Below are 21,009 nucleotides of genomic sequence, written 5' to 3'. Positions count from 1 at the left end.
GGAGCTATTTCAGGATATATTTGGGATTTTTTACAGTTAAAACTCATGAACCGTGATGGCTGGTTCACATAGTGTCAGTGACGGAGCGAGGATTGATGGTTCTCATAAAGAGTCAAATGAGCAGAGGGACAGATGGATGTGCAGACAGCTCAGTGACTGGCCACAGGAAATAAATTAATGTGTGTGCGTGTGCGCGGCTCATTAGCATGTGTGTGTGGCTGCTGGCACCCTCACCTATGTGTGCGTCTGTGTGTGTATTTTAACAACTTTTATTAAACAATGAATTTCCAAAATGTAGATGATGTGTATTATATATACATGTTTAGTGTCGCTGATCGATTATAAAACTGTAGTGAAAAGAATCTATTCTAAATCTAAATGTTAAATGTGAAGTTTAATGCAAATCTGCTGTATGTGTTAAATCTAAATGTTAACTCTAAATGTCACGGGTGAAACTAAATATTTAGCTAATATGTAGTTTCACCAGAAGTACCAAAATAAAAGCTCATCTGTGACCTTTATATTGAGATTTAACATTTAGATTTACATTTTATATTTACATTTAACATTTAGATGTAATATTTAGATTTATCATTGACATATTTTTACAAGAAAAGTAAATATCACAAATGTCAAAAATATCGCTGTAAATCTGATTAAAGTAACAGAAAAGTTCACATATGTTTTTTAAACGTGGTTTGTTGCAAATGTTGCAAAATATGTTTATTTTAGCATGCGCTATATATATATATATATATATATATATATATATATATATATATATATATATATATATATATATATACATAAAGATTATGTTCACGTATTGCAAATGCAAATTCCGCAACATCACTTTTTTTTATCATCTTACATCTGTTTGATTTTGAAATGTTAATTTTTATTTTGAGACATGAAATGAAAGTATGGGTGAATTATCTCTGACATTCCCAAAACCTAAGACCAGGGTCCTGTGGTGATGGGCGTAGTTTTCAGGGCGAGGTGGAGTCGAACATTTCTCATGTTCCCCTGCATTCCTCAGGACTGGAGAGCCAGCCTCTGCAGCAGACCGGCGTGGCGGCCATGGCGGTAGATTTCGATGCTGTGTTTGGAAATAAAGCCGCGCCCAGTAACAACAACAATGGCCTCCAGCCTGCAGCCGGTAAAGCCCCGCCCCCTCTCCATCTGTCTGACTGTCCAGACAGAGCCTGACTGGAAACTAAAACCCCTTTCCGCTCGGCTAGCTGTGCTAGCGTAGCCTTCCGCTAACAACTCTTGCATCTGTAGCTTTCTGTGTCGCATAACCTCGCTTCTTTGTCACCAGTTTGTTTTCACAAATGTGGCCTAAAATCTTTAATATGTACTTATTATATTGTTATTTTGCACCATGCTAATTTATTTACTTTTTAAAATGGATTACTTTACAGTTTTCGAGGGGGAGCATCGTTTGACACGAACATCCTGGAGAATAGACAGATAACCTGGCCTCAAACGTCTGGCTTAGGGAGTCAAATGAATATAGCGATTTTGATATTTTTGGATCATTTGAATGATATAAAAATAGTGAAGCTGGCGCAGGCACTGCTTTGGTAGTCTTTCATCCTCATGTCCACAACTATAACTTCCTGGTTCACGTTGTAATGCATTCCCGACACTTGTTGTGGTTTCTTCTCCTTGCCTCACGTCTCAGACTTTGCTCCGAGCCTTATTCTTACTGCACTTTACAGTCTGAAACCATCAGGTTCAGCCCCTTCAGGTCCCAGGACGCTCCTTCAAGCTTCATAAAGCATGAGAGCAATCACCTTCAGAGGTCATCTGAAGACCGCTTTCATCATGAAAGCAGTCAGAGCTTCAAAAAGGGCCAGAGCTGTGCCCAGGGGAGTCAGAGCGGGGACTCGCGCTTTGTTGGATTGATTTTTAGCAAAAGTCGCTGCTAGCTAGAGCGGAGGTTTCTGTTTACCATCAGACTTTGAGGTTTTCCAGGTAGCAACAGTTTTCACCATGAGAGATTTTTCTTTTTCTATTTTTCTTGCTGCTTTAAAAAAAAAAAAAAGATTAAAAAATGTGAAGTCTGACTGTTAGCCCTTAGTGGTTAGCCCTTTTGCTAGCGTAGCATTAAGAGAAAGCTGTTTCTTTTGGGTTTCAAGACTTTTAAACAATATTGAGGTTTTTTAAAGAAAAAAACAGCTCTGTATATACATCATGAACTGCACACATATACTAAAAATATATAAAAATAACTAAATAAACAAATTTAATATAATTATCACAATCAAATGTACTTTATTGATCACAGGGGGGAAATTACTTTTTTTTTTTTATACAGTGGCTTGAGAATTATTACAGATGAAAAGAAGAAGAAACACTAAACAATGAAAAGAAAGAAGAGAAAGTAGTACATAATTAAGTAAAAGGCTAGAAATTAAATTAGGATTAAATACAAGTTTAATTCATTTCAACTTGATTTATATAGCGCCAATTACAATAGTCATCTTGTCGCGCTTCTCGAAATATAAATCAATTAATGAATAAATATGAATAAATAAAATTCAAAAATGTACAAATATAATGGATATATACAAGAATCAAGAAGTTGTCAGGTTTAATTATAATTATTTCTTTATTCTAATTATAAAAACATTTATTTATATATATATATATATATATATATATATATATATATATATATATATATATATATAATTTACAACACAAAAAAATGGTAGAATTACAATGATACGTTTAAATGAAATATTTCAACAAGCCTACAAGGGTTTGTCAGTGTTCTTCAGAGGCGTCCGCTGATTGCTTTGATGTGTACTTGACTTTTGCGTAGAAATCCCAGCAAGTTCTTTTTATCTGTTATTTTTTTTATATCTACGTTAAGGTTTTATTTATTCAGACAACTTTTTTTTGAGGAAATTTACTTTGATCTCCTGACATGTTTCGACTGTCAACTACTGCCAGTCTTCTTCAGAGGCGTCTGCTGATCGCTTTGATGTTTCCTTGACTTCTGTGTAAAAATTCCAGAAAGTTCTTTTTGTCTTATGTTTTAATAATATGCTAAGGTTTCATTTATTTAAACAGCTGTAGAGTACATTTCCAGTAGTCTGAATAAATAAAACCGTAACATATTAATGTTCTGTATAAAGTGAAGCGTGTGTGTTTCCCGGTGTTGAATCCTGCATCAGGCTTTAAACAGACTTCCTTCCTCCTATTAATAGATACTAATAGAGCTCCTGTTTGTCTACTAATGCACCATCTGGGCCACTGGCAGCGTCTCACACACGTGCACCTACTGTACGTCCTCATTTGTGCGTGGAGCGGGCGTTCGCCTACGCCTTCTGTTGCTTCACTTTCAGAGTGTTTTATTGATGCTCCCAGTTTTCCCGCCTCGTCGTCTCTTCATCACACGTCTGGAGTTGGGAATCACTCAGGCAACTCCGGCCCATCTGTTCTGAGATCCATCCTGCATCTAAATGAATTCCTGTTTGCTAATGTACATTTAATTTCTCTCTCTCTGCATTTCTGGCTAATTTTTTGCAGCTGCCACAAATGGAATTCAAGAAGTTGGAAGGAATATAAAGCCTAATATACTGTATTACACAAAATAATTCCCAAAACACACACAAATCAGCAGGAAAATGCACACAAGAAATTCCAAAAATACACAAAATGACTCGTAAAACAAAGACGGACACAGCAACTACTTAAACGCTACACAAACTGTTAACATATTTACACAAAATGACATGAAAATACAGAAAACAACAACAATACAGAAGGTGCAAATTACAAAATAAATGCAGAAAATTAAAGAAAAATGCACAAAATTACAAAAAACACAAAAAGACCAAAAAATAACTAAACACATTACAGATGAGCTTTAAAGACACACAAACTGGTAACAAAGTTAGACAAAATGACAGTGAAAATATAGAAAACAACAAAGATACAGAAATTGATCCAAAAGAGGCACAAAATGGCAACAAAAATGTTAGAAAAATACACAAAATAACTAGAAAAAACACAAAAGGACAACAGACATATGCAGAATGACTCAAAAGGAGAACAAAAATGCACATAAATGAAAAATACACAACTGAATCACAAAATGATAGAAAAATACACAAAAGGACAATAAAAACACCCAATGAAAAGAAACATACACAACATGACAGAAAAATGCACAAAATTAAAGGAAGAACATAAAAACACAAAAAAATACACGACTACAAAAACACACAAAACAAAAACAACACATTACAGAATAGCTCTAAAGACACACAAACTGTTAACAAAATTATACAAAATACAGAAAACAACACAAATACAGAAGGTGGCTCCAAAATGACAACAAAACTACACAAAATATCTCCAAAAACAAAAAAAGACAACAAAAACACACAAAAAAGCACATCATGATGGAAAAATGCAAAAAATAACTACAAAAATCACATAAAAGGACAACAGACATCTGTAGTATGACTTAAAAACACAAATTAGGATAACAAAAACACACCAAATTACTACAAAAACACACTAAATGCCAACAAAAAAGCACATGATGGAAAAAAACTAAAAATGACACACAAAAGGACAATAAAAACAAACAAAATGACAAGAAAATGCACAACATGATGACGGTCATTAATATACTGATATAAATGCCGATCATGTGACCATCAGATCAGTTACAATTCCTTGTTTTTCTTCCCCCTTTAATAAAAGCTGCCCATATCTGGCCTAAACACTTCTCAATGTCAAATAGCTTCATCGTGGCTACGCTACCGTTGATTAAATCAACTCGTCATCATATTTCAGCTGTGACAGTATGATCTGAAGTGTGTTTTTGTGCAGTGATCTTTCCTTTCTTTCCTCACATGTGCTAAGCTAGCAGGAAAAGTGTTTCTGAATATCTGGTGTCAGCACAGGGCTGTCAGAGCTGCACGTTGCTTCCTGACTAAATATTTGTATTCCTCCTTTTTCCACAATCAGTTGCCTTTTTTCCTCCTGTCACGTTCTGCTGAGTGTACGTATCATATAGAGCTGTTTCCATCTCACGCTCATGTTCCTTTCTTTGGTGAACTGTGTTACAGTACGTCCTTTTCTAGTAGTGATAAAAGCAAAAGCAGCAAAAATAAATGGAACTACAAGAAGACAGCGTCATTAAAATGCATGCAGAAATATTATTAGTTTTCAAAGCATCGTTTTAAAGATGCAGACGGTTGGCAGAGTTTAAAATATGTTAGCATTGTTTAGAATAATGACTAATCTGAGCCGTAATATGGGTTTAGTCTGTTTTTGTTGTGCTTTTGTGCTTTTTGTGTAGAAGTAATTACAAATTCTTTTGTAATGTTGTTGTACTTTTGTGTGTTTCCTTTTGTTAAGCGTATTTTTGGGGTCCTTTTGTGTATTTTTTGCTGTTTTTCAGCTATTTTTGTGTTTATTGGTAGTTGTCTTTTGTAATTTTGTTGTACTTATGTGTTTTCTTTTTGTTGAGGTGTATTTTTTGACTCCTTTTGGGTTATTTTTGCATTTTTTCAGTTATTTTTGTGCTTGTTGGTCATCGTTTTTTGTAATTTTATTGTACTTCAGTGTTTTTGTCATTTTGTTGTTTTTCTCTCAATGTATGCGTTTGTTATTTTGTTACAGGTATTTTTGGACTCCTTTTGGGGTTTTTTTCCAGTTGTTTTTGTGCTTGTTGGAAGTCGTCTTCTCTATTTCTGTTGTGCATTTGTGTATTTTTCTCAAGTTTTGTGTGTTTCTTTTATAGCTACAGCCTGTAGCTATAGCTGTAGTTGTAGCCAACAGCTTAAGTTACAGCTAAATCTATAGCTATAGTTGTAGCTATAGCTACATCTAAAGGTACAGCTACAGCTAAAACTACAGCTATAGCTACAGCTACATCTAGAAGTACAGCTAAATCTATAGCTGGACCTGTAGCTGGACCTGTAGCTACAGCTACATCTAGAGGTACAGCTAAATCTATAGCTAATGCTACAGCTAAATCCATAGCTAAAACTACAGCTACATCTAGAAGTACAGCTAAAGCTACAGCTAAATCTATAGCTAATGGTACAGCTAAATCCATAGCTAAAACTACAGCTATAGCTACATGTACATCTAAAAGTACAGCTAAAGTTACAGCAAAATTACAAGCTAAAGCTATAGCTACAGCTACAATTAAAGGTACAGCTAAAACTATAGCTACAGCTACAATTAAAGGTACAGCTAAATCCATAGCTAAAACTATAGCTTAAGCTATAGCTACAGCTACATCTAAACGTACAGCTAAAGCTACAGCTAAATCCGCAGCTAAAACTATAGCTAAAGCTATAGCTACAGCTACATCTAAAAGTACAGCTAAAGCTACAGCTAAATCCATAGCTAAAACTACAGCTAAAGCTATAGCTACAGCTACAATTAAAGGTACAGCTAAATCCATAGCTAAAACTACAGCTAAAGCTATAGCTACATCTGCATCTAAAGGTACAGCTAAATCCATAGCTAAAACTACAGCTAAAGCTATAGCTACATCTGCATCTAAAGGTACAGCTAAATCTATAGCTAAAACTACAGCTAAAGCTATAGCTACATCTAAAGGTACAGCTAAATCCATAGCTAAAACTACAGCTAAATACATAGCTACAGTTACAATTAAAGGTACAGCTAAATCCATAGCTAAAACTACAGCTAAAGCTATAGCTACATCTACATCTAAAGGTACAGCTAAATCCATAGCTAAAACTACATCTATAGCTAAATCTAATAAGTTTGTCAGGAGTAGCTTTTCTTTCTCGATGTAAACGCAATGAATGATTCATTCATTCACTGATTCATCTGAATGTTTTTTAGCCGGTCGTGTTTGTGGTGACTTTTATCGACTGATCATCAGAGGAAAGTGCAGATTTTTACTTTAACTATCTATCTATCTAAAAATAGAAAAGGATTAATTCAATTTTGTGAGCGTCTGACAGTAGCTGTGAGGGTAATATTCAACGATTACAGCGTTCCAGCTCCGCTTCATTAAAAGTGCTGCAGACAGTGATGGAAAAGGTTGCTTCAAAGTTAGTCATCATCGTCATCATCATCATCATCATCGCACTACTTCTTCTTCTTTTGTTTTTCTAACTTTTAAAGCTTTGAAATGAAAAGCTCCAAAAATATGGAGGACAAAAATATGCAGCATACTAGATGTTTGGTCCGTACCACCAGTTTTTTGTAATACTATTATTCATTTATTTTCATTTTCGTTACACCAAAGAGAGAAAAAAAAGCTAATTAAAACAGATTAAATGTTTGTTGTCGTAAACGTCAACATTGACTTTTTAAAAGTTTTACTTAAAGCATCCAATGCGGTATCAAATACGCTTAGGTTCGTTACCACAGCAACTAGCTACGCTAATTGATGTCGGTCTCCGGTTACCGTGGTTATGGACTCAGATCTCAAATCGTATTTAACAGCAGAAATACATTCAATTACTCAAAATACACGCAAAATTACAAGAAAAACACTCAAAATACAAGAAAAATATATTACATTTAAAAAAAAAAAAAAATAAAAAAAAATTAATGACTCAAAGTGACTTAACCGTGGATTATTTCGGCCAAATGCAAACATTTCATGGAAAGCGACCAATAGTCACAGGGATAGTAATTGTTGGTGAAAAATGTTTGTGATAACCCTGAAAAAACAATTGTAAATACACACTGATGTAAAGGAGTATTTCTTACGTTTTGTAATGCTGTGATTTGACCAAAGAAGAAGAAGAAGGAGGCAGCACAGCTCAGTGTTTCCCTCTCTGTGGTTTCCCCTCCAGGTTTCGATGCTCTCGGTGACCTGCTGAAGCCCACGGTTCCCACGCACTCCGCCCCCCCTCCCCCCCCTCCTCAGATGACCATCCATCATGGAGGGAAGCTGCTCGCCAACGACCTCGACTCGTCTCTGGCCAACCTCGTAGGCAGTGAGTGTTCACATCTCCGTCGTCTATCGATTACACGGAAACTTTTAGAAAAGTTTTTGTGTTTTACTCTGAGCTAGGTATATACAGATCAGCCATAACATTACGACCATCTGTTCTTCTTCTTCTCAGATCTGCAGTTTGGGGGAACCCCGGCCAAGAAGTAAGTTTACCAAGTGGTGAACAAACTTTAGTCAGGCTTTACTCACTCTAAACAGTTTTATTGTTGACTTTCTGTGGTATACAGAGATACCACAGAAAGATATAGATATACAAACATATTCTTGAACCGTAATTCCATTTATTTCAAGTTTTTTTTTCTTCAAATAGCTCTTTTTTGGTGCATTTAACATAGCATTTAAGAACTTAACAGAATCAGAATATGTTGTAAAAGCAAAAGTTAATCTTTTTTGCTAAATATAATTTTACAGTTTGATAAACACCACTTGTTTTTGATATTTGTATTTTAATTACAGTTAGTTCCCATTTACTTGTTAGGGTTAGGGTACTTTTTGGGTGTACTTGTAAAATTTGTAAATATTGATATTACGATATTTCGCGATATATCATATTGTTTAGAACCGGGATATATTGTATCGTAACATGACAATTGTGTATTGTATCGTCATATTCATGACAATGCACATCCCTGTTTGTCACCCCTTGCTTGACGGAGGACTCGGGGACAAAATTTAAAAGATTCTTGAATCCTTGAAGCTAAAGTCCATACATTTTAGCTATTGTTAGTTGAAGTAGCTACGCAACACTCGAGATGTGCTGATTCGTGCTGTGATGAGATCATGAGATGTTAAAATGTAATTGAGTGTCTCTTTGAGGGTCCGAGTTGTCTCGCGCGCAGGAATCTATTAAAAATATTGCATCGTATCGATCTTGTGAACCCAGATTGCAATCTCAGAGTGTTGTTCCACCCAAATGTACGCACTGAACGCACCTTCCTCTGCAGTAAATCGGAACTTTTGCGAGTTCTGATTATTTTTAAAGTAGTTTACAAAAACGTCTTTAAAATGATAACCGTGTTTTTAGCGTATGTCGTTCATAGGAACGTGAAATTCAAGTCCTGTAACCAAAAGAAACAGTATTAACCCTTTCTTCCTTTATTTTTTTTTTTTAAATCGGGCTCCGATATGACACCTGAAAACCTCTTGTGCTTGTTTTTAAAAATATTGCGCATTTACACTGTGTTTTTCACCGGAAAACTTGTCACTGAATGCATAGCAAGTATAAAAACAAACAAATATGTCAAATTGCGCAAATAATGTTGTTGAAAATCTCGTGCTACGTAATCACACAGTTGTGTAGGATTTCATGCAAAACTGATTAATTCCTGTAATTACTTTAATGGCTACTTAGTCGTCTAGTGCCAGCTACAGCTATTAATAAAGTTACCCTGACCCAGATTATTAGTTTTCCCTGAAATTATGAGATGAAAGTCTGACGTTGAGCCTTTTGCCCGACTCTGTTTGTACACACACAGGCCAGAGATGCAGTGGAATCAGCCCGGGGAGAAGAAGCTGACGGGGGGGCAGAACTGGCAGAACAAGACAATGTCCACCACGCAGTGGGGGCCCGCCCCCATCGCAGCCCAGCCAATGGCCGTGCCACACGTGGTAAGAGGACGGACGAACGGTTTCTAAAGCTTGTGCACGAACGCATGAAAGTGGTTCTTCTAAAGTTTGCATGCGCTTTGTTATTGCGATCTTCGCAACAAAGTTGTGTTTTTTTTACAGTGACAAAGCACAGCCTGCATCGGTTTCTTTCTTTTATCGTACATCAGCGAGGGCAGAACGTTGTGAACTGGTTTTGTTCTCGTCTCTTCTTCTTGTAAAATACAGTCAGGGTTCTGCGTAGAACCAGAACAAACTGAGTAGAAAGCTAAACATGCTAACGGCTACAATTGCCATGTTTCCACCTCTTAAATGTAGCATGTGGTGCGTCTTGCTAATGCCTCGTCAGTTGTGGTGGTGTGTGTGAAGATTAGATTAACCCTCCTATTATCATTCAAATCTTCTCAAATTTACCGACAACATTAATGACCACACGAGTATGAACCCTATTGATTGTAGTGATGATATGACCTTTTACTGCAGCGCTACCATCAGGTCAAACTTTCCGTTTCAGAATTGGTGTATCTTGAAAATTTTCCATTCAAACATTTTTTGGGGTGCACATTCATGACTCTCACATAATGAACCTTATTGATTGATGTTGGTGACCCCCCCACCTCTCATAATCATTTTTATTTACTTATTTTTATCTCCTTCTCAACACAGTCCTCTGTCTCAGAGACATTCTCCTCTACGTCTCTTTTACTGTGAAAGAGCTGTTCCAAAACCTTATTAACAGTAAAACTGTTCCCAAAGGACATTTTTAAGAGAGAGAGAGAGAACAATGAGGAATGATTTGGATAAAGGGCTGCCATACAAGCTTGTATGTTTGTTCCTACCTTAGTTTGTATGAAATACCAATGTTCTTGCGGGAATACCCCGCCCTCCACAACGCGGGAAATATCAGTTCTACTCTGAAGGTTTGATATATAAAGCAAAAAAAAATAGTCACTTAATATTTTTTGAATGATAAACATTGAATGGAGTTAAATTGACCCCAAAGATAATATGAGGGTTAATAGCAGACTGGGTGTGCGTGTGTGTCCTGATCTCTGGACAAACTGTCACTAACCCTGGTCTTCCTCTCCTGTCCCTGGTCTTCCTCTCTAATCTTTTCCTCTTTCTGCATTTTTCCTCCTATGTTTGCGTTTTTTTTTTACCTGATCTCTTTGCTTTCCTTGTGTTTTGCCTCATCATCGATTCATTTTGTCGTTGACCTCTGACCCCTGGCTTGTTTTCCATCTGCTTACTTTGCTGTTCTCACATCGTTTTCATGTTTATTTTCTAATATTTCCTGACTTTTATTTGTCGTGGTGGTCTTTCTTCCTCCTTGTCCTCTGTCGTCTCTCTTGTCTTTTTATCCCTGTTGCGTCCTGATGCAGAATGGAATGTTCTATACTAGTTATGTAAGTACTTTTCTCTGTAAACACAAGTCTCGACCACAAAATATGTCACCATTGTCATCCTCATTCTCCACCTTTCATTGTTCTCATGCAACCAAGATATCGTACTGTGCTTTTATTTTGAAGGGGATAAGAATAGGTGCCTTAGTTTCTTAAAATCGTGATAAATGTCATGTTTTCTACTACTTTTCTCCTTTTAAAAGCTGTTTTTCCAAAATATTATTTAGTTTATTCTTTAACATTTAATTTTTTAATCATGTATACAAATTTTTTTTAGGGATAAAAGGATAGAAACAAATAAAAAAACATATTTCAATTTTGATATGATTAATATTTTACATTTTTAGAAATACAATTAATAGAAATAAATTACCTCAATTTAATTTTATGTTTTATTTTTATTTTTTTTTACCAAATACAATTATTATTTTTTCATTCTCACTTGTGTTTTCTTTACAAATGCAACATAGCTAAGTAATTATTTTAAATGCTGGCCGGTATTGATAATGTGGTACAATTCAGGGTCTAAATTTTCCATTTTTATGCAATTTAAAAAGAAAAAATTCTGGGTTTAAATGTGATTGTCAGACATTGAGAATTGGTGCCCCCTCTGTCCAATTTTGTGCAGCCCACAAAACAAATGCACAAAATAAAATACACAATAAGACAACAAAAATAAAATACGACTCCCAAAAACAAACAAAACAACAACAAAAATACCGAATGACACAGAAATGAACAAAACGACAGCAAAAATAAACAAAATGTGAGAAGATTATGACTCAACAATACAGAAAATTATACACAAAATGACTCCAGAAACCCATAAAGTCCCATTATAGAGCTCTTAAATCAGTTCCTCCTCCTATCCTGACACTTATTCAGGTGTTGTTGCATAATAATTAGCAGCTTTTTACATCTCAGCCAATAAATCCCACGTCCAGTAGTGCATTGCTGTGCTGGATACAATCTATCATCTCAGATGAAATACGCCTTCACCGCTCGACTAATTACTCTATTAAATGTTCTCCCTTCATTTTTCACATCGTGTCCCTCTCGGCAGAGAATCCAGCGTGTGATGTTTGATTCTGTGAAAACTGGAGGTGGATTTACCGCAGCTGGAGTGACGGAGGCAGTTTAAAGTCACAAAGCCACCGTGGTGTGTTACCAGTGATGGATTAGGCCTGTGGGGGCGGCGGGGGGGGCAAGGGGGGGGCTCCTGCAAGCTGTTTTTAATGGCTTTGTGAAAGCGACGGGACGTTAGGGTGAGGAGGACAAACCTGCAGCACAGCTAATCGTCTACACCAATGAGTGATGGCAACATCTGCAAAATAAAGCCCCACAGGGATGATGATGTTCACCTTGTTGTTTACTTTTATCACGAGGACACAAACATTTGATCGTATCTGATCCGACATCATCAACATTCATCTCATGTGTTTAAAATAGAGAAACTTCCAAATCCCACAGATCCATTGTTTTTTACTGTCTTTTTTATATTTATTTACTCGATTTGTGTGGTTTTGGAGTCATTTTGCGTAATATTTTGGCTTTTTGTCATTTTTTGTTTTGTGTATTTTCCTTGTTTTTTCCTCATTGTTTTGGTGTTTTGCATATTTCTGTGGTTGTTTTGTATATTTTTGTGCGTATTGTTTTGTGTGTTTTCTGGCTTTCTTGCATTTTTATGTTGTCATTTTGTTTGTTTTTGGAGTCAGTTTGTGCACTTATCCTTTTCTTTTTTGAGCATTTTTTTCTTTAATTTAGAGTTGAATGATTTTTAAAGTCATTTTTTGTATTCTGGTGTATTTTAGTTTTTTTTTGTGTATTCTATGATTTTGGAGTTATTGTGTATTTTTACGTTTTTTCCTGTAGTTTGCTATATTTTGTGTATTTTTTTTATTTTGTAATTCTTTTAAAAGGATTCTATTTTTTGTGTTTTCATGTATTTTTGCCTTTTTGTGTATTTTGTGATTTTTGTATGTTTTTTGGAGTCATTTTTGTGTATTTTGAGTTTTTTTTTTTTAATAATTCTCTGTATTTTTGCGTTTTCATTCTTTTTTCTGTTTTTTGTGCATTCTGTCATTTTTGTATGTTTTGTGTATTTTGGAGTAGGTTTTTGTGTTTTGTACGGTTTTTGGAGTCATTTTGTGCAATTCTACTGCTATTTTGGGTATATTTCTGGTGTGTTTTTGGAGTCATTGTGTGTATTTATTTTTGGGGCCACTCAAACGTGGCCCTGGGGCCACCTGATGTTCATGTCTGCTCTACACAAATCTCTGTAGCTGATGATAAATCCCTCTCTCCTGCTGATTGAATCCTTCTGCTGTGGCGTTGATAACAGATTTCCCTTCAGGATGTTTGTATGTTCTGTAACTCCTACTGACGCCTGTCCCATAAATCACCTTTCTTTCATGCACGTAGACGTGAGTTGTAAATAAATGACGTTTTGCAAATTGCCCATCACATTAAATTTCAGACCCCTTCAGGCGACGTTGGTGTGAGCTCCTCGTTAAATCGGAGGGAATGATTGCTCACAGCGGGAATCTGTGAAGTATCTCTACTTTGTGCATTTGATTTGACTCGCAAATGAGCGTTTAACATGTGGACGGTTCAGATTTTAATCCATCAACGTGGTTTGATTTGGTTGCATTTTATTGGAGGTGATGTTTCCTGAAATATGATTGGATGTCGGTTTCTCCTTCAGGCTCCGGCTCCCATGGCGTTCCCAATGACCACACCTCAAGTGCCTGTGTATGGAATGGTGAGTCAGCATCGAATAGTGCTAATTTAAAAGGTTTTTGAACTCATTTTAGTTCAGGGGCCAAGTACGGATAAGTTTGACCTCAAATGGGCCACAGAGGTAGGAAATCAAACAATTTCAACATCAGTGCTACTTTGCATTTTCATCTATAAATGATATAAAAGTATGTACCGTAATATATAAAGCACCGACAATATTCAAGCAATAGCTGACAGGTAGTGGCTATAATTATTTAATTTGGGGAAATCTTGTCAAATAATTTGAGGATTGAGCAGGATTTTGGAAAAAATTGTTTTCTTTCAACAATTCAAGACTAATAATGATTTCCATCGTGTCATAAATGCATGAAAAAACTGGAGAGTTTCATTGAATTTGTGACAAATTCAATGAAATTCCACTTGAATAATTATAAAGTTCTACCTCCAAATAAATCTATGTAATATTTATCCAATATTTATGCCTGGATATGATACAGGTATTTAAAATGACTTCCGATTTCTGCTTAAATTCAATAATAAAATCACGCGAAAAGTTTGTATTTTTTAATATTGGCTAAATTCTCGAGCTAAAGTTTCTGTGGAGATTTGTCAGATATTTTTACACCCCTTTGCAACCTTAACAACTACATTATTTGGTCATTTACACTGTTTTCTCAGCCATTTTTTATTACCTTCTCCTGAGGGCCCATTTGGATGTTTCAAAAGGCCGGATTTGGCCCCCGGGCCTTGAGTTTGACACGTTTCTTAAAAGATCATAGATGTATAATACTAGAGGTTTATTCAGGTAATTTTCTATAAAACAGGCTCATTCGTGACACATGGGAGCCACCATTTATGGCCCAAGTGATAAAAAGGTGTTTTGTCCTCCTCTGGCTGCTTTTCAAAGACTTTTATATAAAATAACGCCACTAAACCTCTATGATCTTGTAGATAAACTTCACTACAGGTACTGTTTAATGATGGCTGCTGTTTCCAGTGTTTTACTGTGTGGTTCCACATTCTTCCAGGTTCCTCCTCAGATGGGTCAAATGGGAGGCGTTCCCGTTATGGCTCCTCAGCCAATGATGTACAACCAGCCCATTCTCAGACCCACCAACCCCTTTGCACCCATGCCCGGAGCCCAGGTACCTGATAACTGATCCACCACACCTGCCATTTCACCCATATTATATATATATATATTATGATGTTTATGTATATATGTGTGTGTATATACTGTACTATATATCTATGGGTCATTCATTGTTGCTTCAACAAATGGCCACTTTGATCTAAAACAAATTCTGAAATTTTTACCAATTGTTCCGTGATTATTAAAAAAGACACACTACGTTTGTACTTTGATCAGATGAATACTTTTTGAGATATGGACAATTTGGTCATATCTATGTGTTGATTTTCGCGCGTCCTTATTTTTTCTTCCATTTTCAGCTTCCAATATCTCAGGAACTACATCACCTAGGAAACTGAAATGTGGTATAATAATAGAGCTCCACCTACTCTCTCAGAATATACAAAAATATCTGCTATGCATCCTATCTGGTGGACATGTCAGCCACTCAAAAAGTGGAAAAAAGTTAGTGTGTGTTTTAGGGATGTAACGTAAGGCAGTTAAAAGTCGATTCACAGGTATCACGGTTCACGTCGATATTCTGCAAATTTAATTGCAGTACTATATATTTATTCTTCTCTTGTCCAGAAGCAGAGGCGGCTGGCGGAATCTGCTACTACTTTCTTTCTGGCCGCCTACTACTCTTAAACATGTTCATAAATGATTCCTTACCCCTTTAGCACCGAAAGAATATCTGTAATTTTACGTGAATATCTGTAAAAGTCACGTTTTTCTATCAGCTCTGTCTGCTAGCATAGCTTCTCTTCTTCACTGTTAGAATATCTGCATGCCAACCGACCACTGGGTTACCAGCACCCTCTGCTGGTCCAAACAAATATCTGACGTAAATACAGTGCAATGACTGTTTTCTTTTTTTAATTTAAAGTCCAATTGTTAAGGCACAAAATATATTTTCAGTTGCACTTTTAAAAAGAAAAATACAGTGGCTGGGAAGTGTCAGGTGAATGCATTTACAGAAACGAACACAAATGCAAACAGGTCACAACACGAATGCAAATCGGCCACAACGGAAGTGTTTCCGACGGGCCGGTATTACAGTCGGACGGGTATTATGATATGATAGCCTGATATGAAAAATATAAGAGTATCCTAATCAACTTTCACTTACTTTCATACGCGTTTCGATGTCTTCTTCTTGTTCTTAACTGTTCTGGTGGGTTAAAAACATCAGCCAGAAACGTGTCCGTCTGTAATACCGGTCCGTCTGTAATACCGGTCCGTCGGAAACATTTCTTTTTTTCAATGTCCGTTGATGATTTTTAAACAAAAAAAATAATAATTTACTCAGTAACGGTTGGGTGTAGAAATGTAACAAATTACTTTATGCTTTGTACTTAAGTACAAGTAAAATTACTGATTTAGTCATATAGTAAAAAAAAAAAGTACCCATAAAAGCAACTCATTTACAGTAATTTGAGTAATCTGTTGCTTTTACCTGTGGCATTAACATTAGCATTAACTCAGCATTAACTCAACATAAGCTCTATCATAGCATTAGCTTACGTAGAAGATAGCAGTGTTCCAGAGAAATGAAAAGTCAAAACATGCAAACTTAAATACAATATGTTGGATATAAGGACCCATAAAAAAAAAAAAAACATTATTTCCATAAACTTTATGCTTTCTTTATAATGAGAATAATTCCCCTATTTTTCTTGTCTTGTTGGTACAGATGCAGTTTATGTAGTCCAGAAGGATCGCAGCGTGCCAAAAGCAACAAACTGCAGAAGAAAACACACGGGACGATGAGATGGAAGAGGAAACGACTCAGAGACAAAAAGTGGAAACAGGACGAGAGATGAAAAGGAGAGGACGTTGGGGTTGTCTGAAACCACTTTGTTTGCATATCTGTCTGCGAATGTTGCAGCTTTTTGCGTTTTTGTGTTTTCAAAGAGCATTTGTGGAGAGCGTGAGGATCAGAGGTGGATGAAGTTTGGAGAGGAAGTCCTGCCTTCTGCAGAATTAGCTTTATTTCAAACTGGTGCTAATCCGTCCTGTAGGGGGCGCCGTCTGGAAGCACGTGTGTGTGTGTGTTTGTGCAGTTGTTTCAGACAACACCCTCACCGCCGACCTCTCCAACGTGCGAAAGACTCAGAGACTCTTCTCTAGTGTGTTTCCTGTAACTTTTCGCTCCGTTTGGGATGATTTTTTGGCTTTTTTTTTTTTGGTTTTTGTTTTTGTCACCAAACGTTTTCCTCGATGTTAAAGCTGCTTGTACAGCGCTTTGCTTTAAGTTAACAGCAGAAAACCATTTGTTGCTTTGGATTAATTAAGATACATCCTGTTACGCTCATTAGTTCCTCCTTTTAAAGCGACAGATACACATAGAGAGACGTGGACTAGCGTTAGCAGCTAGTTAGCTCGCAGCACGAGATGCCCAAGCATGACAAAATGGCCATTTTTCTGAAGCGGAACCTTTAAATTAACCTACTGAATTTACCTTGATAACAAAATGTACTATATGACCTAGCTTGAGTCCTGCATTTGTAGCTTAATGCTAGCTGCTATTCAGTTAAGCTCAACGGTTGCTAAGCTTGGTATAAACTGGGACATTTTTGCGTTTCTAGGTTTCCACATTTGGCTGCAAATAAAGATTAATTTATGTATTGTTGTGAATTTAAATGACTAAACTACTCTCCTTTGTAATAGAATACTTTCTATTTAGCTCCAACTTTGGTTAAATATTATTTAAAAGTTAGGGTTTACCGTATTCGCTATTGAAATATAGTCTAGCTTGAATTCGACAGCTGCATTTTTATAAATCTATCATTAAGTCCCATTCAGTACCAGGCTAATAAAGCTACGCACTTTTTAATATCTGTTGAAACCAAAAACAACTCTAAACATTGTTTTTAATAGAATTAACAACTTTTAGTCAAATGCACAAATGCTACTATGTCTAGGATATGAAATACCCAAAGCTTGAACCTTCTTAACTCGTGTCGTGGAGGATTAACATTGTGTTGCTAATGGCTAGCAATGCTAACTCATTCTAAGAATCACTCTAACAATAGGTAATTATCATACAAAGTGTGTTTATACACGTTAATCATGGTTTTTTTGCAGTTGTTAGTATAAAGTTAAAGTAATTATGAATCTGCTGTTAGCATCGTTAGCGTCCCCAGCTGCTAGATGTTCTCCTATGTGTATCTGTCTTTGTTAAATCAATGCCCAGCGACTATTCTAACATGTAGGAGTGAGGGAGAGTCTTTTCCATGTTAGCGCCTGGCAGATCCACCTCATGTCCTGGTGATTGATAACAGTGAATGTGTTTAGTGTTACTGAATCAACTTCTTGACCCCGCGCTAAGAACGAACTGTACGTGTGTTTGTACATTCTGTCTCTTCTCATGCTTGATTTCCATTGAGGGCTTATTTCTGAGGATCAAATTTAAACGTCGGGTTAAATGGTTTGACAAAAAAAAAAAAAAGTGTTTGATTTGCTTTTTATATAAAAGAAACACACAAAAAAAATCTAATTTTGTTGCAAAAACGCACACACGCAAAAATGTTGCACTTACCCTCCGTTGTCGAGCTGTCGCCAGTTTTCCTGGCGCGGAAATGTTTGTGAGAGATTTTGAAGTCCATTGGGAGTAATTTGGGGTTTTTGAAATATATCCAGTTTGTCTAATCTACCGGCCACTTTGGGCTGAAGGTTTTTTTCCTGCCATTCTCACATTGAAACTTTTTGTATTCCCGCCTCATGATTTAAATCAAGTCCGTGATCATTGAGACACATCGTCCACTCTGCTGTGAACTCTACATTTTCTCTTCAGTAGATCTGGATGAGTCTTCGGTCTGTTTCGTCACTGTTTGCCGTGTAGATATGTAAAAAAAAACATCTGTCTAGATCGTTCTTGCCCACACATCTCCACCTACTGTTGGCTAGATACGACTTTTTAAAGCTTTTCGTCACAGTCTTGTGTTAGCTCAGCCTTTCCCAGTAGTCTTCTGTTCCGTTGCCTTATGTTTAGAACCCCCCACCCCCTGCCCACCTGCTCTTCTCTCTTGGTGTCTGTCTTTGTAGCTGTAGGTGAAACCTTTCGGTGGCTCTCAGGCTTTGTTGTTTCCTTCGCTCCCGCTTCGTAGATACGATCTTTCATCTCCTGGACCATTTATCCATCAACCTCTGCCTCTTCATATGATGTCAGCAGTCTGATGCCTGTCTCTGATTGGACCTAAAGTGCCCATCACGTGCTTTGATATTCAGGGCAGTGGTGGTAGTGATGAGCTCGGATGGACAAAAGGATGTTTTCTAGAACAAGTAAAAAATGATTACCGAGACAGATTGGACAGTTTACTATCTTTCAGGTTGGTTTCTAAAGGGAAACCCTTGTAATGTTAGTTTAAGACTCTAAGGAATGTACTTTAGTTTCCTTCATTGCATTAGTGCAACCTTTGTACTTCAAGGTTTGCGTGTGGCATTTGCTAGTTTGGTTATTTATTTCGTCGGTCAAGGAGCTCCATCCTTTACAAACTCAAGGGATCTTCTACAACCTCATTTTTGGTCGTTTACTGCGACCTATTTTTCTTAGGTTCCTTCTTCACTTTCCTTGCAATTGAATATGCCAAACCAGATTCAGGTCTACTTTCGTCTTTCTGTTGTGTGTTGGATCAGATTCTCCAAACCTGTTCTTTTTCTTCAATGGGCAATTTTGTTTCTTGACAAAATCCAGTCGCGTGTGGTGCAACAAAGATTTTTTTTTTATCTGCTTGGCTTCCAGATGTTGGAGTTTCCCCCATTATGCATTGGTTCTTCAGTGGAAGATTTGACCGAATAGTTTCCCCTTTAGGAAAAATGGATGCCAATCACTGTTTTTGTAGGTTTCGCCCGTCCAGGTTTATTTTTCAAAGTTCATCCACGCAAGCCTTGTAGCTGCTTACCTGAGGTTTTCTGGACTTAAAAAGCTGCTACCGCCTCTTTGCATTGTTGTAGCATGAATCTCGGTGGAGAAAGACTCACAGATTAACCTTGATGTCATAACGGGAAGTCTGTTGTTCTGCCAAAGGATGCAGAGTTCTTGACTTTTTTAAAGGAAAAGTCAGTGAGTGCATGGTTATATCGTCGTGGATGTCTGTTCTTTTTCTTAAAAGCATGATGTGACGGGGATGATAAGCTCTCTCTGCTCGTTTGTAATGGGAGCTTTGAAAAAGGTAAAGATACACTCGCGACAAAAATTAGCATTCGTAGCAAAGCAAAGCGCCAAAACTCCACGTTTGTAATCCACCCAAAGAACTCAAATTTTTATGGCACGTTCGTCAACTGCTGTGGTGCCGCCCGGTGGTTGTGTGCAGTCGCACAGCCGCCATGAATTAAAGCCTACAGCTGAGAAAGGAATGATACGAAGAGAGGCTTTTCCTCATTTTCTCACTTGTTTCTTCAAAAATCTCTTGTGCACGTTTTTTTTTTTTTTTTTTTTTTTTATTTGTGTTTTTTGGTAAAGATAACCTTCGGACTGCTGCCTCACCACTTTGTATATAAATAGATGTTCACACAGCTTAATGGCATATTCTCATTACCTGCATCTTTTTCATTTACTCTTATAACTGCAAATATGGAAGATATTATCATTTTTACAGCAGTACATATTTTCTAACAGAAGGGCCGACATTGTTCCCAGTGCATGGGAACCCACCCCCCAATGATGCCAAATGTTTTTGGAACAACTAATAATCTTGTCCGTCTCTCCCTGCTCTGTATCTTTGTACATTTTATTTCTATTTATTTAAAAAGGATGAATATGGAGTGTATCGAACATAGAAAGGATGATAACTGTTACAGTTGACAGATATCAGGTTTCCGTTTTACAGCAGTACGTTTAGTTTGTTTTTTTCTCTGAATCAAGTCTCCCTCTCATTTTTTTGAAAGAAATAAACATTCATTTTTCATGCCCATTTGCCTGCTTTCTTCTAGGTCTTTCTTCGAGCAGTCTCATTCAGACTTCCAGAAGTTCCACATTTCCTCAATTAACTATAAAATTCATTGGTTTACAAACAAGTGCAAGACTTGAAAATACAGGTAAGAAGAACTTAAGGAAAGGCTCTAGTTATGCTTCAAAAACAATTTTGAAAATGGGGTGAGTTTACATTTAAGTATAAAAAAAATAAAACTACCCCTAATGCCTCAAA

The 21,009-nt window shown here is 36.6% G+C and overlaps 1 protein-coding gene across 5 annotated transcripts in view; it reads left to right on the top strand.

Moving 5' to 3' along the window:
* LOC114480521 (phosphatidylinositol-binding clathrin assembly protein) overlaps positions 1–20,775 on the top strand; it is an 81,075-nt gene extending 60,300 nt beyond the window's left edge. For 2 of the 5 annotated variants that reach the window (XM_028474740.1, XM_028474737.1), the window contains 8 exons: positions 1,040–1,159; positions 7,821–7,964; positions 8,094–8,124; positions 9,442–9,589; positions 10,969–10,992; positions 13,694–13,750; positions 14,757–14,873; positions 16,554–20,775. In XM_028474740.1, coding sequence (XP_028330541.1) covers positions 1,040–1,159; positions 7,821–7,964; positions 8,094–8,124; positions 9,442–9,589; positions 10,969–10,992; positions 13,694–13,750; positions 14,757–14,873; positions 16,554–16,568 — 656 coding nt within the window. In that variant the 3' untranslated portion in view covers positions 16,569–20,775. The remainder of the gene's footprint in view (positions 1–1,039; positions 1,160–7,820; positions 7,965–8,093; positions 8,125–9,441; positions 9,590–10,968; positions 10,993–13,693; positions 13,751–14,756; positions 14,874–16,553) is intronic. The other 3 variants (XM_028474738.1, XM_028474741.1, XM_028474739.1) reach the window with 3 other exon arrangements.
* Positions 20,776–21,009: the final 234 nt, after the last annotated feature.

The sequence above is a fragment of the Gouania willdenowi genome, chromosome 18, assembly GCF_900634775.1.
Source record: "Gouania willdenowi chromosome 18, fGouWil2.1, whole genome shotgun sequence".
In the NCBI taxonomy this organism is placed as follows: domain Eukaryota; kingdom Metazoa; phylum Chordata; class Actinopteri; order Blenniiformes; family Gobiesocidae; genus Gouania; species Gouania willdenowi.
Note: the sequence above shows the minus strand (reverse complement) of the source record. Positions and strands in the feature narration are given on the sequence as shown.